Genomic DNA, 19,293 nt, shown 5'->3' with positions numbered 1-19,293 from the left:
AATCAGCAGACTGTCAGCTGATGGGGAGGACGCTACCATTTCTCTGCGCCTTCACTGCCATGTGACATGGAACAGGCTGCTGCATCTGAGCTTCCCCTGCTGTAAGAGGCGCAATGAATTTAGTTGTCTTTGAAAGTGGAGCCCCAGCTGGTGTGGATATGCCAAACAAAAGGGCGTGAAGAGTTAGTAACCACACGAGTAAACAACCTTTTCTCATCATCTCGCTGACCGCGGCGTCTGGGAAGCTCTCTTTTGACTCACTCTTCCCAGCGATTTCCTCGCTGAAGCGGGTACTGCCCCACACGCGACTTGCATTCCCCCCTTAACCGCGTTAGCGGTACAAACCCCGCAGGGGACGCGAACGCTGCCGGTTCCCCGGCGGACCCCGAGCCGCCGGCCTGCTGCTCGACGGCTGCCCGCGCTCCGGGGCCGCGCCGGAGGCGGCCGCTCGGGGCGGGCGGCGTCAGCACCGCGGACAGCGGCGGGGAAGCGGAGCCGAGCGCCGGCCGCACCGAGGGTCCCCGGGGAGCCGCGCCCCGGCCTGATGGGGGTCCCGGGGAGCCGCGCCCCGGCTTGATGGGGGTCCCGGGGAACCGAGCCCCGGCCTGATGGGGGTCCCGGGGAACCGAGCCCCGGCCTGGCGGGGGGGTCCCGGGGAGCCGCGCCCCGGCCCCAGTGCTGCTCCCCCCGGGGCCGGCGGGGCCCCGGCCCGCCTGCGGGGGGTTGTCCCCGGCGCTGGGGTCGGTCCCCCGGGGCCCCGCAGGCGCCTGTCCCGGCCCCGCTCGCCGCCCGCCCGCGCCTCGCCCCGGCGGAGCTCCCCAGTTCCGGTCACGTTGCCGCCTGTTTACGGCGCGGCTGCCGGCGGGCGGCGGGGCCGGGCCGGGCCGGGCGAGGCGGGGCCGCCGCAGGCAGCGCGGGCAGCGCGGGAGCCCGGCGCGGCCCCGGCCCCGGCCCCGGCCCCGGCCCCGGCCCCGCCGCCGCCCCATGACGCCCAGCGGGCGCCCCGCGGGGCTCCGCCGCTCCCCCCAGGTAAGGGACCGGGGCGGCGGGGCTCGGCGGGGCCGGGCGCGGGGGACGGCGGGCCCCGGGCAGGGAGGGCGGCCCCGGCGGGCGGGGGCGGCCGCGGCGGCAGCGCGGAGCCGCCCGCGCGGGTGCGGGCGCTGGCGCGGGGCCGGGCTGCGGAGCGAGCGGGGCGCAGCCCGGGAGGGGTCTGCTGCGCTGCGGGGGCCCGGCCCTCCCGAAGTTGCCCACAGCCCTTCCCGTGCCTCGTCTAGGAGTTGCTTCGCCCGGTGCGTGAGCACCGCGGGCTGGTTCCCCCCCTGCGGCAGGAAGCCGTTCCCGGCACAGCAAGGCTCTGCCGGTTTGCGCTGGCGGCTGCAGGGCCAAGTGTCGGTAGAGGGGCTCAGCCGGGGACCAGAAAGCTCCGAAATGCCCCCAGTGCAGGGTGGCACCACCCGGATCACCCGCTTAAGATGATGATTGATTCAAAGCGTGGGAATGGATGGTGGGCCAGACTCCGCTCCCGACAGAGAGCTGGATCCGTAGTTAATTCCGCCGGAGCCAGCAGGAGAAAACACGGCCTTGCTTTCAGCATCTGCAACCAAATGACAAGCTTCGGCTTTGGCTGTTAGTCAGGCAGTTGTGTTTAGAGAATTGCGAGAAAACACACTAATTTATAATCCACGTCTGTACTGATTTTATCTTTAAAAGGACACTGATAGATAATGAATAGCAAATAGGACTCCGAGTGTCATTCTGCCTCTACTGAGATCAAGGAAGGTTTCCCACTGACTTCCCCAAGGCCAGGATTTCACCTCTAGTTTCTATTCCTGGCACTGCCACTGCCTCTGCGACCTTCTGCAAGTTTCTTAGCTTCCTGCTGCCTTATTTCCCTTACATTTGAAGACATACTTGCTTCGTGGCGCTGTTGCAAAGTTTGTGTTCATATTCTTTGAGATCGTAAATACTAAGTGGTATAGATTCCTAATACCTATCAGTGTTTATTCCTGCGTATGTTTTAATGCGATGGAGAGGGGGTTGCTGGCAACCACAGCAGGATAAATTATCGACCTGTTCTTGCAAACCTTGTTTATGCCCTCTGACTCCCAGTTAATTTGCCATTTATGGGGAAAAAAGATTCAGCGAATAAGGGCTGGACCTCGGTGTGACGGTGTTTGTGCTGGGGTGTGTGGACATAGAATACCATGTCTGCCTTTCAAATGCATCATCAGGAATGGAGGTTTTTTCTTGGGTCACAGTTTTGGGTTTCTGTTTGGGATGAAACAACAGATTTCAGCATAGTTTTGCCATGGAGGCAAATTCTCAAGCAATCTGCGATGGAAATCAGCTGTTGGTAGACTTGCAACTAAATCGGACATTGTAGCTACTGCAAGAGGTTGCTTCAGTCATTTTGGTTTGTGAAATAAGAATTCTGATAAATTGGGATCAAATTGCGAGTATCACTGAGGTCTTCCGGTAGCACTTCGAAACACCCAGCTGGGATCAGGACTCCCAGTGTGCCTGTAGTCGCATGGTCAAAAGATAAGGAGTGAAGGGAAGAAAAAACGTGTTTAGAGGCAGGGGCAGGCCCACAGGAAGGTTCAGCAGTCACGTCCGTGCCCACGATCACGCAGCGTGGGGAGTTGCAGGGGACTGAGCCCAGCACCGCTGCACCCCATATCGCTGCTGCGGCCGGGTGCCAGCCCATGGCCTGGGCTTGGAGAGCCTCTGCCGAGGGACCGGGCAGGGGCAGAGCGGGCAGGGGCTGGCCGAGCGAGCAGGGAGGCTTTATCTGCAGGGAGCAGCGCTCCAAAGCCCATTCTGGAGCGTGCTCACCTATTCCTGGTGAATATTGCTCCATGTTCGTGGGTTGCACCCACGCAGACTCCCATGAACTGCTTGTGCTCAGCAGCCCAGAAACATCCTTTAACTTACCCAGCACTTCACCAGCTAAGCTTTCACAGTCTCGCTGAGTAAATTTGCAGTTGAGGTTAAGATATTAAAAGTGCATTTTTAAAGCTAAAGATCTGGTCCTGAGTGCCCTGCTGAGGGCTGTCCCACCACTCCGAGGAGAGGCCTGGGAGTCCTGTGCTCAAAACCTTGCATGGCCAGCAAGGGAAACTTGTTCCTGGAAAGCTCTCTCTGATGGAGTAAGGCCCCTTGGATGTCCACTCCCCAAAGCAGGAGACAGCGTTCAGCCAGAGCTCTGCAGGGAGAAGGGGCCAGCTCAGGCTGTAGCAGTCACCTCTGAACAGGGGCAAGTATCACTGTTCAGCTGATTGCTGCCTCCTTTCCAGCTCCATGTGTGTGTATGTACATCAGCAGCACAAGGGCACAGAGCATCCTTCAAACTACAGGGGAGTATCACTTACCCTTGGCTTTTATTCTGAATGACGTTGTTTTCTAGAGTTGTAACCTCATTCATAACTCTTCAAAGCCCCGCGGTACATGGTCACTGCGAAGGCTTCCACCACCAGTTGCTTTGGCAACTTAGAACTCGTCTGGAAAAGTGACAGCTAGAGCAGCAAGGCAGGGATCAGAGCGGGATGACTTCCAACCCCATCCCTACTTGCTGCAGTACACCATCCTTTTGGAGCTGCGCTCGCGAGGCTGGGGCGAGGGGAGCTGGTGCTTCTCAGCACCCCTGGCAGTGACAGCCCTAATCACTGTCCTTTGGCTCTCGTGCCTCTGAGACAGGCTGAAGGTTCCCACCTTGCTTTACCACATAGAAGCATGGTCATCAGCACTTGCGGGGTGCTTAGAAGCCCTGGACATGGGGAGCTTTGGTGTTAGTAGCTGGGAGATGCGACGGCCCAGTAAAGCGTTAAGTCAGCCAGCAGCAGCAGCTAATCCCTGCTAACTCCCAACACATCCCAAGTGGTTGTGCTGTGTGGAATGACAAAAGGCACGCATCAAACTAAAGGCTCAAAATGCTGCTGCAATCTCTGCTTGACTTCAGAAGCGATGGAGGGAAGATACCAGTTGTTGAGAGTTTGGTTCTGAAACCCTTTGGGGTGATGGGTGGACAGAGCCTCAGCGAGGCGAGAGTTCATCTGCTGCCTCCTGGTAATGTTAGAGACACGCGAGGGGTTTACAGATGCTATTGAAGCCTCAGGACTGAATTGCAGCTTCGTTAATAGCTCTTGGCTCTTGCATCATTACCTGTGACACAGAGGTGTCTAACGGCTGCGGAGTGGAACGGCACGTTCCTCCCTTTGCCCATGGGGGCCGTGGGGTGGCAATGCAACAGCAGCCTCAGGTCACCGCCTGCAGCCCCCCCGGGCTCCCATTGCAAGGGGCACAGGAGCCCCGGGAGAGATGTCCCCATCTCTGCTCTCAGGCAGCAGCACGACAGTCGCCAGCGATGTCCCCATTTGCCTGTGAAGGCAGCTCCTGCCCCTGCCTGCCTGCGTGTCCTCAGCGCTGACAGGAGTTTCACGCATGGACAAAAGGAGATGCTCTCCCCCAGACACGGTACCTCCGATGTTCCTGCCACAAGCTGAGAGCTGTTTCTCAAGGGAAACGGTAAAAGTCACGTTGAATAGGAAAAGCTGATCCAAACCCACTAAGGATTTCCCATAGCAATTTTGAAAACAGACTTTCCCCCCTCCGCCCCCGCCCGGGTAAATTATGCAGGCTTTTTATCTTCCCAATCAGGGCAACAAACAGATCTCAATTCCAGAACTTTTTTTCTTTTACTTTCTTTACAGCTTGATATTTATCAACTATTTATTTTTAAAGGAAAACATTTTCATTGGTAAAAAAGGGTGATTTCCCACTTAAAGGGAGGAGGGAAAGTTCAATGGAAAATTTGCAGCCATTTCTACTAAAGACATTTCAACTAGACAGAACAAAGTGCTTGAAAATAGCACTACGTATCCCCCGGGCTTCGTCCAACCTACTTTCTGATGTTTCCCGAGATGAGGTGCCACAACTCCCATCAAGGAGCTGCTCCAGCGCCCAGCTCATCACACTTGCACAACCCCCCCGCAGGCAGGGCTGGCAGGAGGGTATATGCTGTGGCACGATTTGTATTCCTAGCCTATGGCAGATGCCAGATAACTTCCATAACTGTTGCACCGGCACAAGTAAATATACCTCCCCCCCGCCCCCTTTAACGAATCCCCATCGTGGCCAGCTCTCACGATACAAAGGACGAACGCCAGCTCTCTTGGCTATCAATTACGGTGCCATCAGGAAAGGGTAGGTGACTTACAAGACTTAAAATCATCATCTTGCCACTCAGAAGAATAGGGATGATTAGGAAGTAAAGTCTAGAGCTAGATTATTTTTTTCCCCAGATCCATTTTAAAATGCCAAACACTGAGGGACTGCAAATCCCCTGGGGGGCCTGGAAATGCCTGTGGTTTCCTTGCACAGAGCGTACAAGCGTACACACCTTACGTTCAACCAGGCAGGACTAAGCAGGCTGATCCAGGGCTACTTTCACTTACATGACATTGTTCCACGGGGAAGCTTTAAGCTGGTATAAATCGTAACTCCCACAATAAGCACCTTAAAGGAGAAGCAGGACCTTTGTATCTGTTGCTTTTATGTATCACACCAGCCTTCTTCATGCTTTCCCGTAGCATTCACGGGGTGCGTGGTTGGAGCATTTCATTCCCTGAATAGCAGAGCCATCCCAAAACTCGCAATTTCATTATTTTGCCTCCGAAAATGGCTCCCTGGGACGTGAAAAAACCCCGGTGACAATCCGCCATATATGCCAAAGCCAGTTCCCATTACCCAATACTCTTATTTTGGGCTTTATGCCGAGCCCCCGCAGGCAGACCCCCCCCCAGGCTGCAGCGCGAGCCCCGAGCCAGCACTCCGAGGGGCCCTGCCAGGCCAGCCCCAGCCCCCTCGCACAGCTTGGGTGACCCCCACAAGCAGGGGCAACCACAGGAGAACACAGTTTCTATCATTTCTACTTATTTACATGCCAGCGAGGTGTTGCAGCTGCCTCTAACCACCCTGCCTGTGCACCACCAGCATCACAAGTCGGGGTACCCACCCAGCCCCCTCCCAGCACACCCCACACCGGCTGCAGGGGCGGAACGGCGGCACCAGAGCTCCCCGAACCCCCGGCACTGGCATGCCTCAGGGGCACTGCAACTGAGAAATCTCTCATGGAAGCCAGGCTGGCTGCTGGGCTTGCAGGGGTGCAGCAAAGCAGAGCCCCCCGCAGCACCCTAAGAGGCAGAGCAGCACCAGCCCCTTGCAGGGGGGGTTTATACCCCGGGAGGGAGGAGGGCCGGGGCGGCTACAGGGCCAAGCCCAGGGCAGAACTGGAGCAGAAGCGGGTGTGCTCAGCCCGAGCGGGGCGGTGCGAAGGCAGCACCACGCTGCGCCGTGGCCCCTTCTCCTCAGCCGCAGGGCATCGCCCACCCGTGCACCCCCACAGCCGTCTCCTGTACATAGGGGCTGACATCCCCCATGGATCCCGTGGCGGCCGTGGCTACATGAGCTGTGTTAGCGGAGACACCGAGTCGGCGACGGGAAGGGTCACGCAGGTGCCAGGAACCACAGCTGGTGAGGGTGGGCTGGGGCTGGCCATGGGGCGATGCTGCAGCGGTGGGGCACAGCAGGAAACACCCCGAACGCGTAGTGCTGGAGCCTCGCTGCACCCCCCTCCCCTTCCATGAAGTAGTAGGAATATGGAGATCTGACTTTAAGGTTGTCACAAATCTAGAGAGGCTTTGGCAAGAGCAAAGCTTTGAACTCGGGGCACTGCCAAGATCGCTTACTGTGGAATCGAGCTTAAATGCAGTTTGATTCAATTTAGGTTGCGGGAATTATCTTAAAACATGCTACATTACCGAGCTGGGTGTGCCATAAACATGAGCCAAAGCACTCGCTTAGTTCCGAAGTTTCTATAGAAAGAAAACGGAGGTCAGATGCGGAAGCAGCTTCCCAGGGACAGGACGGTGCACGCCGTCCCTCAGGCTTGCTGGCACAAGGTCTTCCCCACCCTCACCACGGTTTGCTGCAGCTTCCCCTCCTGCTGTGCTGGGTGCTGGGAGTAAGGATGGATTCCACATCCGTACAAAACGGCATTTCCCAGGATTAAGGGTTCTTTCAGCGGTTTATTTTTATCTCCCCAGTGCAGCAGCACAGGTAGGCAGCTCCTGCTGCTGCTTTGCCGAAGCCATTAATTACCACGTGGTGACGGACCCCCAACCCAGGGCTGAGCCGCCCGGCGGCTCTTGTCTGCCAGGCGAATTACCAGGGAAGATGTTTCTTCTTCTGGAAGACAACATGACTCTCCTTGCCACGTAACACTGATGGGGTTAGACGGAACATACTGTGTTTTTCATGTGTTAGATCTCTTGCTGCAGTTACTGCTTCGTAATATGTGGCTTGTCAAGTGAGAGCCAAAATCATCTCTGGTGCAACTCCCACCTGGGGACTGCGGGGAGCAATGCTGTCCCAGATGTAATCCTGCTCGGTGATAAAACATTTCCTAGGGCCAAATTCAAAATAGAAACGAGCCATTCCGATGCCAGGGTCCGTGCAGCAGCATTTTCTGCTCATGCAGTCCCTGAGCCTCCCACCCCGAGCGCAGGCAGGACGCAGCCGGCCCCGAGGCGTGCTGGGGTGGTGGGATGGCTTGGGGGCCATTCCCCGGGGGATCTTCTGAGCAGAGCTGCTTCGCCCACAGCCACGTCCCTTTGGAAAGGGCAGACAAGAGTAGTCACCTGCCTCCCCACCCCACCCTGCACCCAGCGGGCTCTGCCCCTCGTGAGGGCTCCGGGGACCGGGCTCACCAGCCCGGCGTGCTGCAGCGTGTCTGATCACGAGTCATCTCCGCTCCACGCAGGCCTGGACCGTGAATTTGGTTGCAATGGAGACCGTGTCCCTGGAGCACCAGATCCAGAGCGTGCAGCGGCACATCGCTTTTCTGAAGAAGGAGCAGATGGAGCTGCTCCATGACCTGCACCTGGAGATACTCCGCTTGCAGAAGCACTGCTCAGGTGAGCGTTGGGGTGGCTGTGGCATGTGGGAGCTGCGTGCCCATGGAGCACATCGAGCAGGAAAGCTCCTGCTGGCACCCCGGGGCTGGTCTCACATGGGAGCTCACGCTGGCTTTCAGCAGGATGCAGAAGAGGTGAGCGCCAAGCTGCAGGGAATCCTGCTCGGTGTGGGATCAGGGGATCTCCATCCCCTTCAGCCTCCCGCTTGCATCCCTGGCCCAGGTGCCACCAGCCCCTCCCTGAACCATGCTATGTGGCCACCAAATCTGGTGTGGGTCAAACCCTCTGAAATTGTTCCTCTGCGAATGGGTGCCGGCAGCTTCCTCCCGCTGCAACACTGAGGAACCAGAGCAATTTTTCTTCTGGGCATCAGCTGGCCAGGCAAGTGATAAGACAGGAGGCTGTGTTGATAACCCATCATTAAAACCCTCTCCCTTTGTTTTCACGCTGTGCTCAAAGCACACTTCTGAACGAGGATTAGCCCTGGTAGCTCAGCACTTTCCTCGGCTGCATGTTCCTGCACCTTGCAGTAGTTTGGCTGCAGTAATCGCTTCCCCAAGGGATTCACTGGTGTAAGGAAAGGGAAAAACTCGCATTAGCCAGCAAGATGGTCCTGCTTTTTCCTCCTGTGATCTGTGCCCACAAAGGTATTTCGATCATTAAAATGTAAAAGTAGTTCATCATTTCTCCCAGATGCCAGTGGGCTAAGGGAAAGAAGAGTTGAACGCCGGCAATGATGGGGAGTACGAGACCACTTTCAGAACAGGAGGAAATGTGATTTTCTTGTTTATATTTTGTTACTTGTTATTCTCTTGCACACAGAGAGGTGAAATCCGTTCCCTTCCTGCCGGCACAGCCCAGAGCAGTCCGGCACTAGCAGCGGTGTTCGTACACCCTTGCTGCACTTTACCGCTGCGGTGCTGAATGAGCACTGACGCCAGCAGCATCAGCACATCTATTCCCCTGCCCCAGGTTGCTCCCTGCTCTGGAGGGAGGGTCCCCCAGGCGTCCTCAGCAGCCCCTCGCGCAGAGGCTGCAGCCTCCCAGCCTTTCCCAAGATCGGGGGCTGTCACCAGGAGCCCAGCCCCTCGGGAAGGGGGCAAGCGGCTCCCCAGGGTCACGGCGGATCCTGCAGCAGCCGGCCGGGGTCTGCCCGTCTCCAGTCCCTGGGAAGCGCAGCCACAAGCCCAGCGCGGGACTCAGGGACCTGCCGCAGCTGCGGGGCACACAGCCACCAGCCCCCCGCCCGTGGCCCCACTGCGGCGATGTTGCCCTCCCCTTCAGCCAGCCTTGCAAGAGCAACAGCTCCTCAGCCTCCTGCCCGCCACCGAAACTCATTCCAACTTGTGCCATTGCTCTCATCAATAATTCAGCCGTAGCTAATCGCTCCTTGTCTTCCAGCCTCTCGTCCTCCCTGATTCCTGGGAAACAAAGACATTTTTGCATTGATAGAATTGTCTATTTTTCCCCACCCTTTCCGAGCTTTTGCTGTTCTGTTTCATTGTTTTAATGGCGTCACCTACAGCCTCTCCAGATAGGCAAGACAGCAGAGTTCTTGTGCCTAAATCAGGCTGGGGGGCTCTGAGTCCCCTGGGGCAGAAATGAGCCCATTGCACAGTTGGTTATCAGTGATCTGCTCTTCCCAGTGCAGCCGAACAACAGCACTGTCTGACTGGACAAGTCACATCCTTGTCTGTGAGGTGTGTGATTCTGCAGTGCCTTTCCATTAGGAGTGATGGGGGCAAAGCCCCTGCTTGGTTTTAAGATGACTTTGCTGATGGTTTGAATGCTGTTATCTGGTGGGCTGTTTGCACAAAGAAAGTGGAGTCGGTAAGTCAGCATGTCCCCCGTTGTGGCCCTATGGAGCTATGCCAGCTGCCCTGGAGCTGTTGTTTTAGACCTTAACTTTTGCACCATCCCCTCAGTCTCCCCAAGGCGTCACCTCCCGCAGAGCTGTTTCTCAGCTGCCACCGACTCAGCCCTGAGACGCTCTGTCTGCCTGCAGTGGCAGCAGCAGTGGCAGTTTCGAGGTGCCAGAGCCCTCACTGAGGGTGTCTGCTCCAAGGGGCAGCCGAGCCAGCTGGGTGTGAGGGAATCCCAGGGGGAGGCACGCAGCAAGCCAGCACCTTTGGATCCAGGCTGGATCCAGCAGCAGAACAGCCGTGTTCAGAAGCGACCTTATTCAAGCAAATAAATCCCCAGGTTTGCTGCTTCTGTACCAAGGCAGTTCCCGCTGGCTGCACCTGGCATCCCGGAGCCTCCGCCACCAAGCAGCAAGGGCCAGCAGCAAGAGCTGAACGCGGGACGGAGCCTCTGCGTGCTCAGCCCCCGCGAGCCCTGACACCCGGCAGCCTTGTGCCCTTCGCTGCAGCCTGGCAGGAGGAGAAGGCAGCTGCTTTGGGCAAGTACCGCAGCCCTCGCTGCGGCGCCAGGGCAGAGCTGGCCCCAGCAAACCACCGCAGCCCAGCGTTCCCAGTCGGAGGCTTTACAGGAAGGTAACGCCGCCCAGAGCCCCGTGCTGTGATTCATTTATTGGAACGAGCCTTGCATTACAGAGGAGAGTTGGCTTCCCTCCCACTCCCGTTTTATTTGCAAGGTATAAACACAGCAGAAATAGCAATAGATTCCTCTGACTCTTCTGTTTCTCCTTTTACTGGAAGATGAGCTCAAGCCTTGTGGCAATAATTAGTCAGCTCAGCGGTGTTAGCAGAGCGACGGAGGGAAGGCTGGTGCCCGGAGCAGAGCAGGGTTTGGGGGGGAATCCCTGCAGGCGGTGTGCTGGATAGCAAAGCTGGCTGGGCGGGCTGTGCCAACGGTCCCTCTGCACTCTCACACGTTGGGGCACCAGGATGGTCCTCCAGGCAGCAAAGGGAAGCCCGACGTGTTGAGAAAAGCCGTGTCTTAAATAAATCCATTTCTAGCTTGCCCGCGAGCATCTAGCCCCCCCGAGGGGCACACAGCTGCCTCCGGGAGGGTCACGGGGCAATGGGGGCTGAGGGGCTCCTGCAGGGCAGAGCCATGTGTCCTAGCCCTGCAATACAGACCTGCATGTCCTAACCCACGGCAGGGAATACAAACCAGCGTGTCCTAACCACAGCAGGGAATACAAAGCCCTCCTCAGCCGCATCCTGCACCAGGCAAGTTGAAGTGCATCATCTGGCAGTGCCTGGTCCCCTGCCCTGGGCAGGGGACACCCGGAGGCACCGGGGCTGAGCAGGAGAGCTGCTGGCAGCTGGCTGCAGCCGGGCCGGCAGCCCGGGAGGTGGGATACAGAAGTGCAGAGCAGCTGGATCCGTCCCACAAAGGCCAGGAGTGCCCGAGAGCCCTGCGGGGCGCTCTCCCCTGGATTTGCCCCTCGGTGGTTGAGGGGACAGTACCAGGGCAGGTTCCCACCAGCCTCTGTGGCTCCAGTGCAGAAGCAGGGACCCTGGGTCATGCATCATCCCTGAGCCCTGCACTTGCTCAGCAGGGCAATGTCGTCTTTGGAAATGGGTGACTGCTTTAGTTTTCATTTGAAATATATCTGAGACTGCAAACCTGTTATTTTAGCTTCAGAAAAATAACACAGTTGCCACTGATTTCCAGTGGGGCAGTCAGGAGTGCTGAAAGCTTTCCAGAAACTGCATTACGTTCTCAGTTACTTCTGCTTTCTCACTACAGATTTGTTTTCCAAGACAGACGGGCAGAGCAGCCTGAGCCAAGCGTTTCATTTCAGAAGGATGGCAGTGATGAGGATTAGAGTCAACATGAAAGCAGATTAAAAGAAAAATGTAGGGCAAAGATTAACCATTTGAATTCATTTTCAGGGGGAAAAAAGCCCCAAAACAATCAAATACCACTGCTGCCCCTCTCCTCTCAGAGCTGCTGGCAGTTCGGTGGGCTGTGATAATTAATTCAAAAGAGATTGTCTGTGAAGGTCTGCAGGTTAAAGTGAACTCCAGAAAGGCCCTGAGCTGCCTCCCTCGCTGCCCTTTGTGAGCTGGTTTTGCAGCCTGGGGCTAGGCAAAGAGCAGGCAGAGTGCAGGCAGAGAGCAGGCAGCATGTCAGGCTGAGCAGGCGGCAGGGGCTGCAGCCCTGCGATGGACTCGATGGACTCATCCCCACAGGACGCTGCCCTCGCTGCTGCTGCTGCTCCTGGGTGCAGCGTGGCCGTGGAGCAGCTCTGCCTGCGGCTGCCTGCACCCGGACCCCAGACCCGCAGCACCGCCGCCCTGTCCCGGGCCCACGGCAGTGGGAGATGGGACAGTCGCAGCGGTACTTTGTGGTGCCCGAGGTCTGCAGCCCGTGTCCCGCGGTGGGATGCTGTGTCCAGCAGCCCTGAGGAGCCGCCCTCGGGAGGCTGGGGGCCACATCCTGCAAACAGCAGCTCCTCTCCTGTGCTGCTGCTGCCTTGCCCTCCTCTGCCCCAGGAGATACTTGCAGCACCCAGGCTGTGCTCTGTGGCAGGATGAGAGGGGATTTTGAAGCTACGCATTGCCCCCGGGGCAGGGCAGCATCCTTCTGCGGACACATTGCGCAGAGATGAGGCCGTCGCGTGCAGAGGCAGAGATCAGCCTTGAAGCAGTCAATTATGAAATACTTCGGGCGGCAGCTTACACTTTGGTCTATTTTCAGTCCATTGCTCTGCTCTTTGTCCTGATTTAAAGCACCAAAAATGGTTCAGCAACTCTCTTAGAAACAGAAAAGACATTGCTGGAGAAACGGAGGCTCTCCCCCTGCCATGGGGCAGGACCTGCAGACACTGGCTCGGCCACATCGCAGCGCAAGCGCTGTGACAGATGTCAGACCTCAGGGCTGCTTAATAACATACAAATTGCCAGAATTTTTGGCTATTTTTGGCTCAGCCTGTGGCTGGTGCTCCAAGACGGCCACGCTCAGACCGTGGGCCGGGCAGAGGCAGCGCCGCAGCTGCGGTGATTGCCCGTGCCCCGGCAGCCCCGGCGGGGAGCAGGGGGAGACAGAGGGAGCGCGCGGGACGGCTGGGATGCTCCTTCTCAGTCCTGTTTGATTTCTCTTCCAGAGCTCACCCATGACCTGGAAATAAAAGAGCTGGAAACCCGCCAGCAAGGTAAGAGCACAAGTTTGTGCATGAGATAAGATAAGAGGGAGCACGTGTGGGTGCAGGGGGCCACCCAAAGAGCCTGCAGGCAGAGGGGGCCCGTCGGGGTGGCCCAGGGAGGGGACATGGACCTTGTCTGCAGGGGACAGTCGGGCTGAGGGCAGGGCTGCAGCTGGGAAGTCAGCGTACACATTCGCAGCCTGTTGGGTTAAATGCCTGGGCAGCCACCTAGAAAGGGTTTGCGTGTGAAAGCCTGCACCCCTAGGCTGGCTTTGCTAATGCCCTGACAGACGCCCCGGGAGCAGCTCACAGACCCCCGGGGCAGGACTCAAAGCCTGCAAACCCTGCAGCCCCAGGGAGAAGCCAAGGACATTACCAGCCTCCCTCCAGCTCCCCTCACGGATTGCAATCCAGATGCGGATTCAGAAAATGTCCCAGCACCTTTGGTTCATCAAACAGTCAATTTTGCCCACAAAATAATCTTTCACATTGCAAAATAAGGGGGAGAAAAGTCTTGGTGCATGAAAAATGTCTGAAAACTCCAGGCGCCATCCCAGGCCTGGGACCAGCAGCAGAGAGCTGCTCAAAAGGCATTTCGGAACACGGTATATTCCCTTGGGCCACCTGGCCCCGTGTCCTGGTGTCCTGCAGCCCCTCCTGGGATGCTGCCTGCGGTGAGGGCAGGTGCTGGGACAGGCAGCCCTGGAGCTGGGACAGGCAGCCCTGCCCAGCTGGAGAGCCCTGGCAAAGCACTTCTCCAGCCCAAAAGCAGCCTCATCTGCCTGGGACTGGCAGGTGGGACTGGGGTAACTGGAAACCCGCAGGTAGTTCCCCCATCCCAAGGCTGCACCACAGGCAGGACATCTGCCAGACCAGCATGGGACAGGGCTCTGGCATCTCGCAGTGCTAGCAAGCAGCAGGCTGGCCCCTGCGACCTGATGGCCAAGGGCAGGTTTGCAAACGAAAGCCTGTGCGGAGGGACACAGGAGCAGGGAGCTGGCGCTGAGCTCACCCTGATTTCGGCTCCTCTCCTCCATCAACAAGTGCACAGACGAGCAGGGGACCTGCCCGCGGGCTAGGCTGTGCCTGGCTGCACATGGACGCGCTGGCGGAGCAGAGACACCCCAGGCACCGCGTTCCACTGCCAGCATGCAGCTGGGCACTGCTCCCCCGCTTCCTGAGCATCCCTCTGCTGTAGCCCTACATCTGGAGGCAGATGCAGCGGCTCCCTGCATCTCACATGCACACCCGCAGCCCTGACCTGCAGAGCAGAGTCCGGCCAGCCTGGCGCCCAAGTGGGATGCGTTGGGCAACTCTCGGGCAGTGGACTCTGGCCGGCAGGGCCCACGGGCAGGAGCTGGACGCTTCCCTGAAGGATATGTCTGGCTCACCCACCCTTCCCGGACGGCCGCCAGCCCCTTTCCAGCAGGGCTGTGGTGCCCCGGGGCTCCCACTGCCCGCCTGACTGGGGCCATGGCCCCCCTCCATCCACAGCCCATTGGGGCAGGGGTGAGTGTTGGTGTCCCCAGGGTGTTGCTTGGGACCCTGTCCTGCCTGTCCTTGCTTCGGTCCCGAGGTGTCACAGGCTGAGACCGCCCTTGCTCCCGCGGGCCAGCAAATGTCACCGCACAGCGCCAGGTGACGTGCTCCCATCCCCAACAGCACCTGGGTCAGCCGGGGGCAGGCAGTGGTGCCTGGGTGCCAGTGGCCGGCAGAGGATGCTCTGCAAGCAGCCCGGCTCCTCTTCCTCCTCCGTCCCAGCGAGGAAGCTGAAAGTCGTCCCTGGCGCTGCCCAGGCACAGTCCTTGGCACCGAGCCCCAGCCTGCGCTTCATCCTCAGAGCCGGGGCTGGCTGTGCCAGGGCAGCCGTGGGGCCACTCTCACTGGGGCCGTTGGGGTTCTTGTCCCTTGGCAGCACCCTCGCTCAGTGCCATGGCCGGCTCCAGGGGGATTTGCCGCTCCCAGCCCCGGGGCCATCCCCAGGAGGAGGATGTGCGGCGGGCGGTGCACACCCAGCCCCTCCCAGGCCATTGCATCCCTCAGCAGAACCCCGATCCCACCTCGCCCCCCTCCTCCCACTGAGCCTGAGGTCCCTTCCCCACGCGGGTGGGCTTGCTGCTGACTGGAGGGCCTCGCATCCAGCCCGTTGGGTGCCATCGGTGCGTCACAGACCATAATTTGCAGTGAGTCCCACCCACAGGTCTGTGCCCATCCTTCAGCCTTTTAACAGCTTGTGAAGAGTATGATCACATTTGCCACATTTATGGGGCAACCACCTAATTTAAGATGCCATCAAATGATTGGTTTTCAAATGCCACTCATGTAATAATTACTGCATGCAACTGCCTCCCTTAAGATCTCATTATAAAGCATTTTTCCTCTGCAGAAGACTCTTAGGAGCTGAGGCTATAAAGCAGTTGCAAATCATATCGTAAAAAGCAGAGCTTATTGCAGACAATGGGAGCAGGCCTGGGCAGGCAGGGGAGAGCACAGGCGGGTGCCAGCCCTCGGCGGGGAGCGTTTGCTCCCCTCCCTGCGCCCCACCAAGGGCTGGGTGCCGGAGCTTGCAGCCAGGGCTGCCAAGGGCAGGAGTCCGGCCGCGGGCAGGAGGGTGCACCAGGGCGGTCAAGCCCCCCATGCCACTGTGCCGGGCTCCCGGTGCAGCCGCGCAGCCTAGCCCTCCCGCTGCCCACTGAGCTCGGCTCCTTCATCACAAGGGTGCGAATTCCCTGTGCCGGCTGCTCCAGCTGCCACCTTGCACCCACGGGTGGGATGTGCCCCCTCCCTGGGCGGCCCCATCCCCCAAACGCCTCCCAGGGCTGAGCGCGGCGAATGCAGCCAGTCACGAGCTGCAGCGACCGCAGGTAGAAATCTGTGCCTGGGCCAGGTCCCCGGGGCCCCCTGAGAGCCCTGAACGAGCAGCATGCCTTTCCTTTTGGAGACGATAATGCTTTTTGGCTGTGGATAAGAGCACTTTGAGCCACTGCCCTGGCTCCCTCCTGCCCGGGGGACACAGAGTGCAGAGGGGAGGTGAAGTCCAGCTGCCAGTGACGCTCTAGTCGCCTCCTTCCCATTTCGGAGCATCCTTCCCAATGCATCACCTCCAAGACAGTTTTGCTGTCCCAAGTGCAAGGCCACCACCCGCAGAGGACTGCAGGCCCCCAGGACCCCCCAGCACACAGGGTTCCCGGCCGTGCCAGCCTGCAGGAGCGCTTCTCGGGGTGGGGGGTGCTCGGGCCAGCCCTGCCCCTCTGGGACACAGGGGCACCTTCCCTGGCGCACAGAAGTAGATCCCCGTGGACCCACACATGGCCATGGGGCAGGACCTGGGTGCCCTTGTACAGGGACACCTTCAGTGGGCCAGTGTGTTTCCACAGCAGATCCAAGTGTGCCCAGAGGAGAGGACAGAGTCACCACGAAATGAATGGCTATGGCTGCAATGCCTCCCCTCCATCCCTCACCTCCTCCAGCCTTCCAAGGTCATTAGGCAGAAGGGATTGGGGAGATGCAAAGTTTTGTTATCTGAATTCCTCCACAGGTGTTTACTCAATGCAGTCTCGATGCCACCATGGCGGGTGGGATGGAGGAAGGATGGATGGCGAGTGGGATGGATGGATGGGTGGATGGATGGATGGATGGATGGATGATGGGATGGATGTCAGGCAGGTGTTACCCTCCTGCAGGCAGGTGGAAGGGAGCCCACGCAGCCTGGCTGGAGTGGTGCAGGGTGTGCAGGAGCAGCGTGCAGGGCCCCGTGTGAAGTCACACTTTTTTGGGTGCCTGTGGTGTGACTCAGAAGGGCCGGGGCGGGGAGGGTGTCTGTCACCTGCTGAGGTGTGGGAAAGGCAGGGAGGGTGGTGGGAGCCATGGGCAACCTGCCGCTTGATGCAGTGCCTCTGTTTTAACAAGTCCCGTCCACGCTCCGTCACTGGCAGGCAGCTGCTGCCAGGAACAGAAAGATGAACAGGTTGGGCATTAGTAACCAGAGGTGATGGCATGGTGAGCACACAGCAGCTAGGGAGGGCTGGCTGGCTGCCCGGCCATCCTGCCCCCCAGGACGGGCTCCCCCTGAGCCCACTTCTCCTGCCTGGGATGGGGGTTCCTTCCCTGCCGAGCACAGCCCAGCTCCTCCATAATCCTGGATGAGCATCTCCATCCTCTCTAATCAGACTGGAGTCTCCGGGTTTAAGGTTGACAACCCCTCCTGAGTTGGGCTGATGGTTTCACTGCCACCGTTTCCTTTTCTCTCCCAGCCCGTACACTCCCTGTACCCTCTGTTTGCACACACTCAAAGTCACTTTTAGGGTGAAGAACTAGTTACCCAGGGAAATTTTAAAACTGCAGCACAAGGCTGCAGCAAGGCAGAGGCGGCAGGTTCCATGGCAACAGCATCTTGCATCTCGGCTGAAACTGCCTTTGCTTTCACCCCCGCTATTGGGTGTTACACATCCCACCGTGCCTGCAGCACCGCAGCTCAGGGCTGACGGGGGTTCCCATGCCTGCCTGTGGCACGCAGGGAAAAGCTGCCTGCTCTGGCAGGGAGCCCATGCTTGGGCAGCTCATGGAGAATTTTGGAGCCCCGGCTCCCAAAGGCGCCAGAGCAGCCTCGATAGCACTGCTGGGACATCCCAGCACAATGGAGCGTCTGGCAGCCGCGTCCACGTGCCCTCACAGCCACGTTGGGAGCACGCGGGGACCCGCTGGGAGCAGTGGGCTGAGGCCATCGTGCCGGGCTGAGCCCCTACTGCCTCCCCTGACCCCCTTCTGTGCCTTGCCCCTGCAGACGTCCTGGACCGGGAGCTGGAGGAGAAGTGCCGGGCGATGGAGGCCCAGCTGCAGGAGAAGGAGAAGGACAACCTGGAGCTGCGCAAGGAGCTGCGGCACAAGGAGACGCTGGTGGCCGCGCTGCGGTCCAGCCTCCGCAACAAGGAGCGCCGGTTCCTGGAAGAGCTGAAGCGGCGGAGCCACCGCGTCACCATCCTCGACACCGAGCTGCAGAAGCAGACGGAGGCGGCCGCCTACCTCTCCCTGCAGCTGCACGCCACCGCACAGCGGCTGCCGGGCCCCCGGGCGGGCGGGCGGCCGCCCCCCGAGCAGCCCTCCGCTGGCCCCCCGGCCGAGGGCAGGCCCCGGCGTCGCGGCCACAGGGCGCACCCCCGGCGCCCGCCCGGGGACGGCACCCACCCCAGGGACCCCGTGCAGGAGGAGCACGACGCCATGCCCGACCCAGCCCTCTTCCTCTACACGGCGCGGCCGCACGCCCCGCAGCGCCCACCGCCAGAGCCCCACGCCCAGGCCCGCGGCACGGCCAGCGCTGCTGCGGCCCCCCGGGTGCAGAGGCCCCCCCGGCAGCCCACACAGGAGCCGGTGGCCAGGGCCAGGTTGGCCAAGGGTGAGCCTGGCAAGAGGCAGGGGTCCAGTCCCCGCGGTGCCCCCCGGGCGCAGGAGTAGGCGGCGAGGGGGCAGCACTGCCCGACCGGCCAGCAAGGCCTGAGCCCGGCGGCACCAGGGTGGGCGCCAGCCAAGGTTGCTTTCCTCCGTCCCCTCAGAGGGGAAGGGGCAGCGGAAAGCGGATGCCCTGCTCGCACCTCCTGCCCGCAGGCAGCCAGGGAGGATCGCCCTTGCCCGAAGGGTCTGAGCGGGGGGTGCTGCGGGCAGTGCTGCGGGGCAGGCAGGCAACCCAGCACGGGGTCTGCGGAGGGGAATCGGCTGAGCGCCTGTCCAGAGCTTCCAAGGGAAGAAAGAGAGAAAGAGAAAGAAAAAGAAAATTAGCATTTCTGCGATGAGATCTTCCTGCCGCTGCTCCCCCTCAGCGCGGACGCTGGGTGTGTTTTTCCCAGCCAGCGGCACTGGGAGGTGGGTGTGCAGCAGCAAGTGACGGCTGCGTGCAGCTCACGGCTCGGTACAGCGGGATGAGCTCAGCCGGGCCTCCAGCCCTGGGCACCACCGGCACCGGGGCTGGGCTGGAGGGCCCCAGACGTCACCAGAAAGGTCCTCTGGGACGCAGGCAGCTGAATGACAGTCGGTCCCATGGGTGCAGGAGGGACCCCCCTCCACAGGGACGGTGCAGCTCTGCCAGCCAGGTGCCAGGCCCTCATTCCCCTGTGCAGCGGTTTGGATGTCTCTACACGGATTTACACTAGGACTCGGACAAGGCGTCTGGCCGTAAGCTGTGAGCGCCAGCCCTGCCGGATGCCCTCATGGCTCCTCGCCTGCCGCAGCCTTGCTCCGCGTGCCGCTGGAGCAGGGCTGCGACTCGCG

At 59.7% G+C, this 19,293-nt stretch overlaps 1 protein-coding gene across 1 annotated transcript; it reads left to right on the top strand.

Moving 5' to 3' along the window:
- Positions 1-984: 984 nt before the first annotated feature.
- Positions 985-18,483, top strand: CCDC92B (coiled-coil domain containing 92B). Its single transcript, XM_059829527.1, has 4 exons — positions 985-1,029; positions 7,820-7,973; positions 12,994-13,041; positions 17,816-18,483. Exons 1-4 carry the CDS (start codon positions 985-987, stop codon positions 18,481-18,483), a joined length of 915 nt encoding a protein of 304 aa, XP_059685510.1.
- Positions 18,484-19,293: the final 810 nt, after the last annotated feature.

The sequence above is a fragment of the Gavia stellata genome, chromosome 25 (genome assembly GCF_030936135.1).
Source record: "Gavia stellata isolate bGavSte3 chromosome 25, bGavSte3.hap2, whole genome shotgun sequence".
Lineage (NCBI taxonomy): Eukaryota > Metazoa > Chordata > Aves > Gaviiformes > Gaviidae > Gavia > Gavia stellata.
This window is presented reverse-complemented; position numbering and strand designations above follow the sequence as displayed.

Excerpts from the sequence above, each read along its gene's own strand:
- CCDC92B (XM_059829527.1), top strand. The coding sequence starts at position 985 with ATGACGCCCAGCGGGCGCCCCGCGGGGCTCCGCCGCTCCCCCCAG. Across the intron at positions 7,974-12,993 it reads CTTGCAGAAGCACTGCTCAG|AGCTCACCCATGACCTGGAA; the intron begins GTGAGCGTTGGG and ends TTTCTCTTCCAG. Across the intron at positions 13,042-17,815 it reads GCTGGAAACCCGCCAGCAAG|ACGTCCTGGACCGGGAGCTG; the intron begins GTAAGAGCACAA and ends TTGCCCCTGCAG.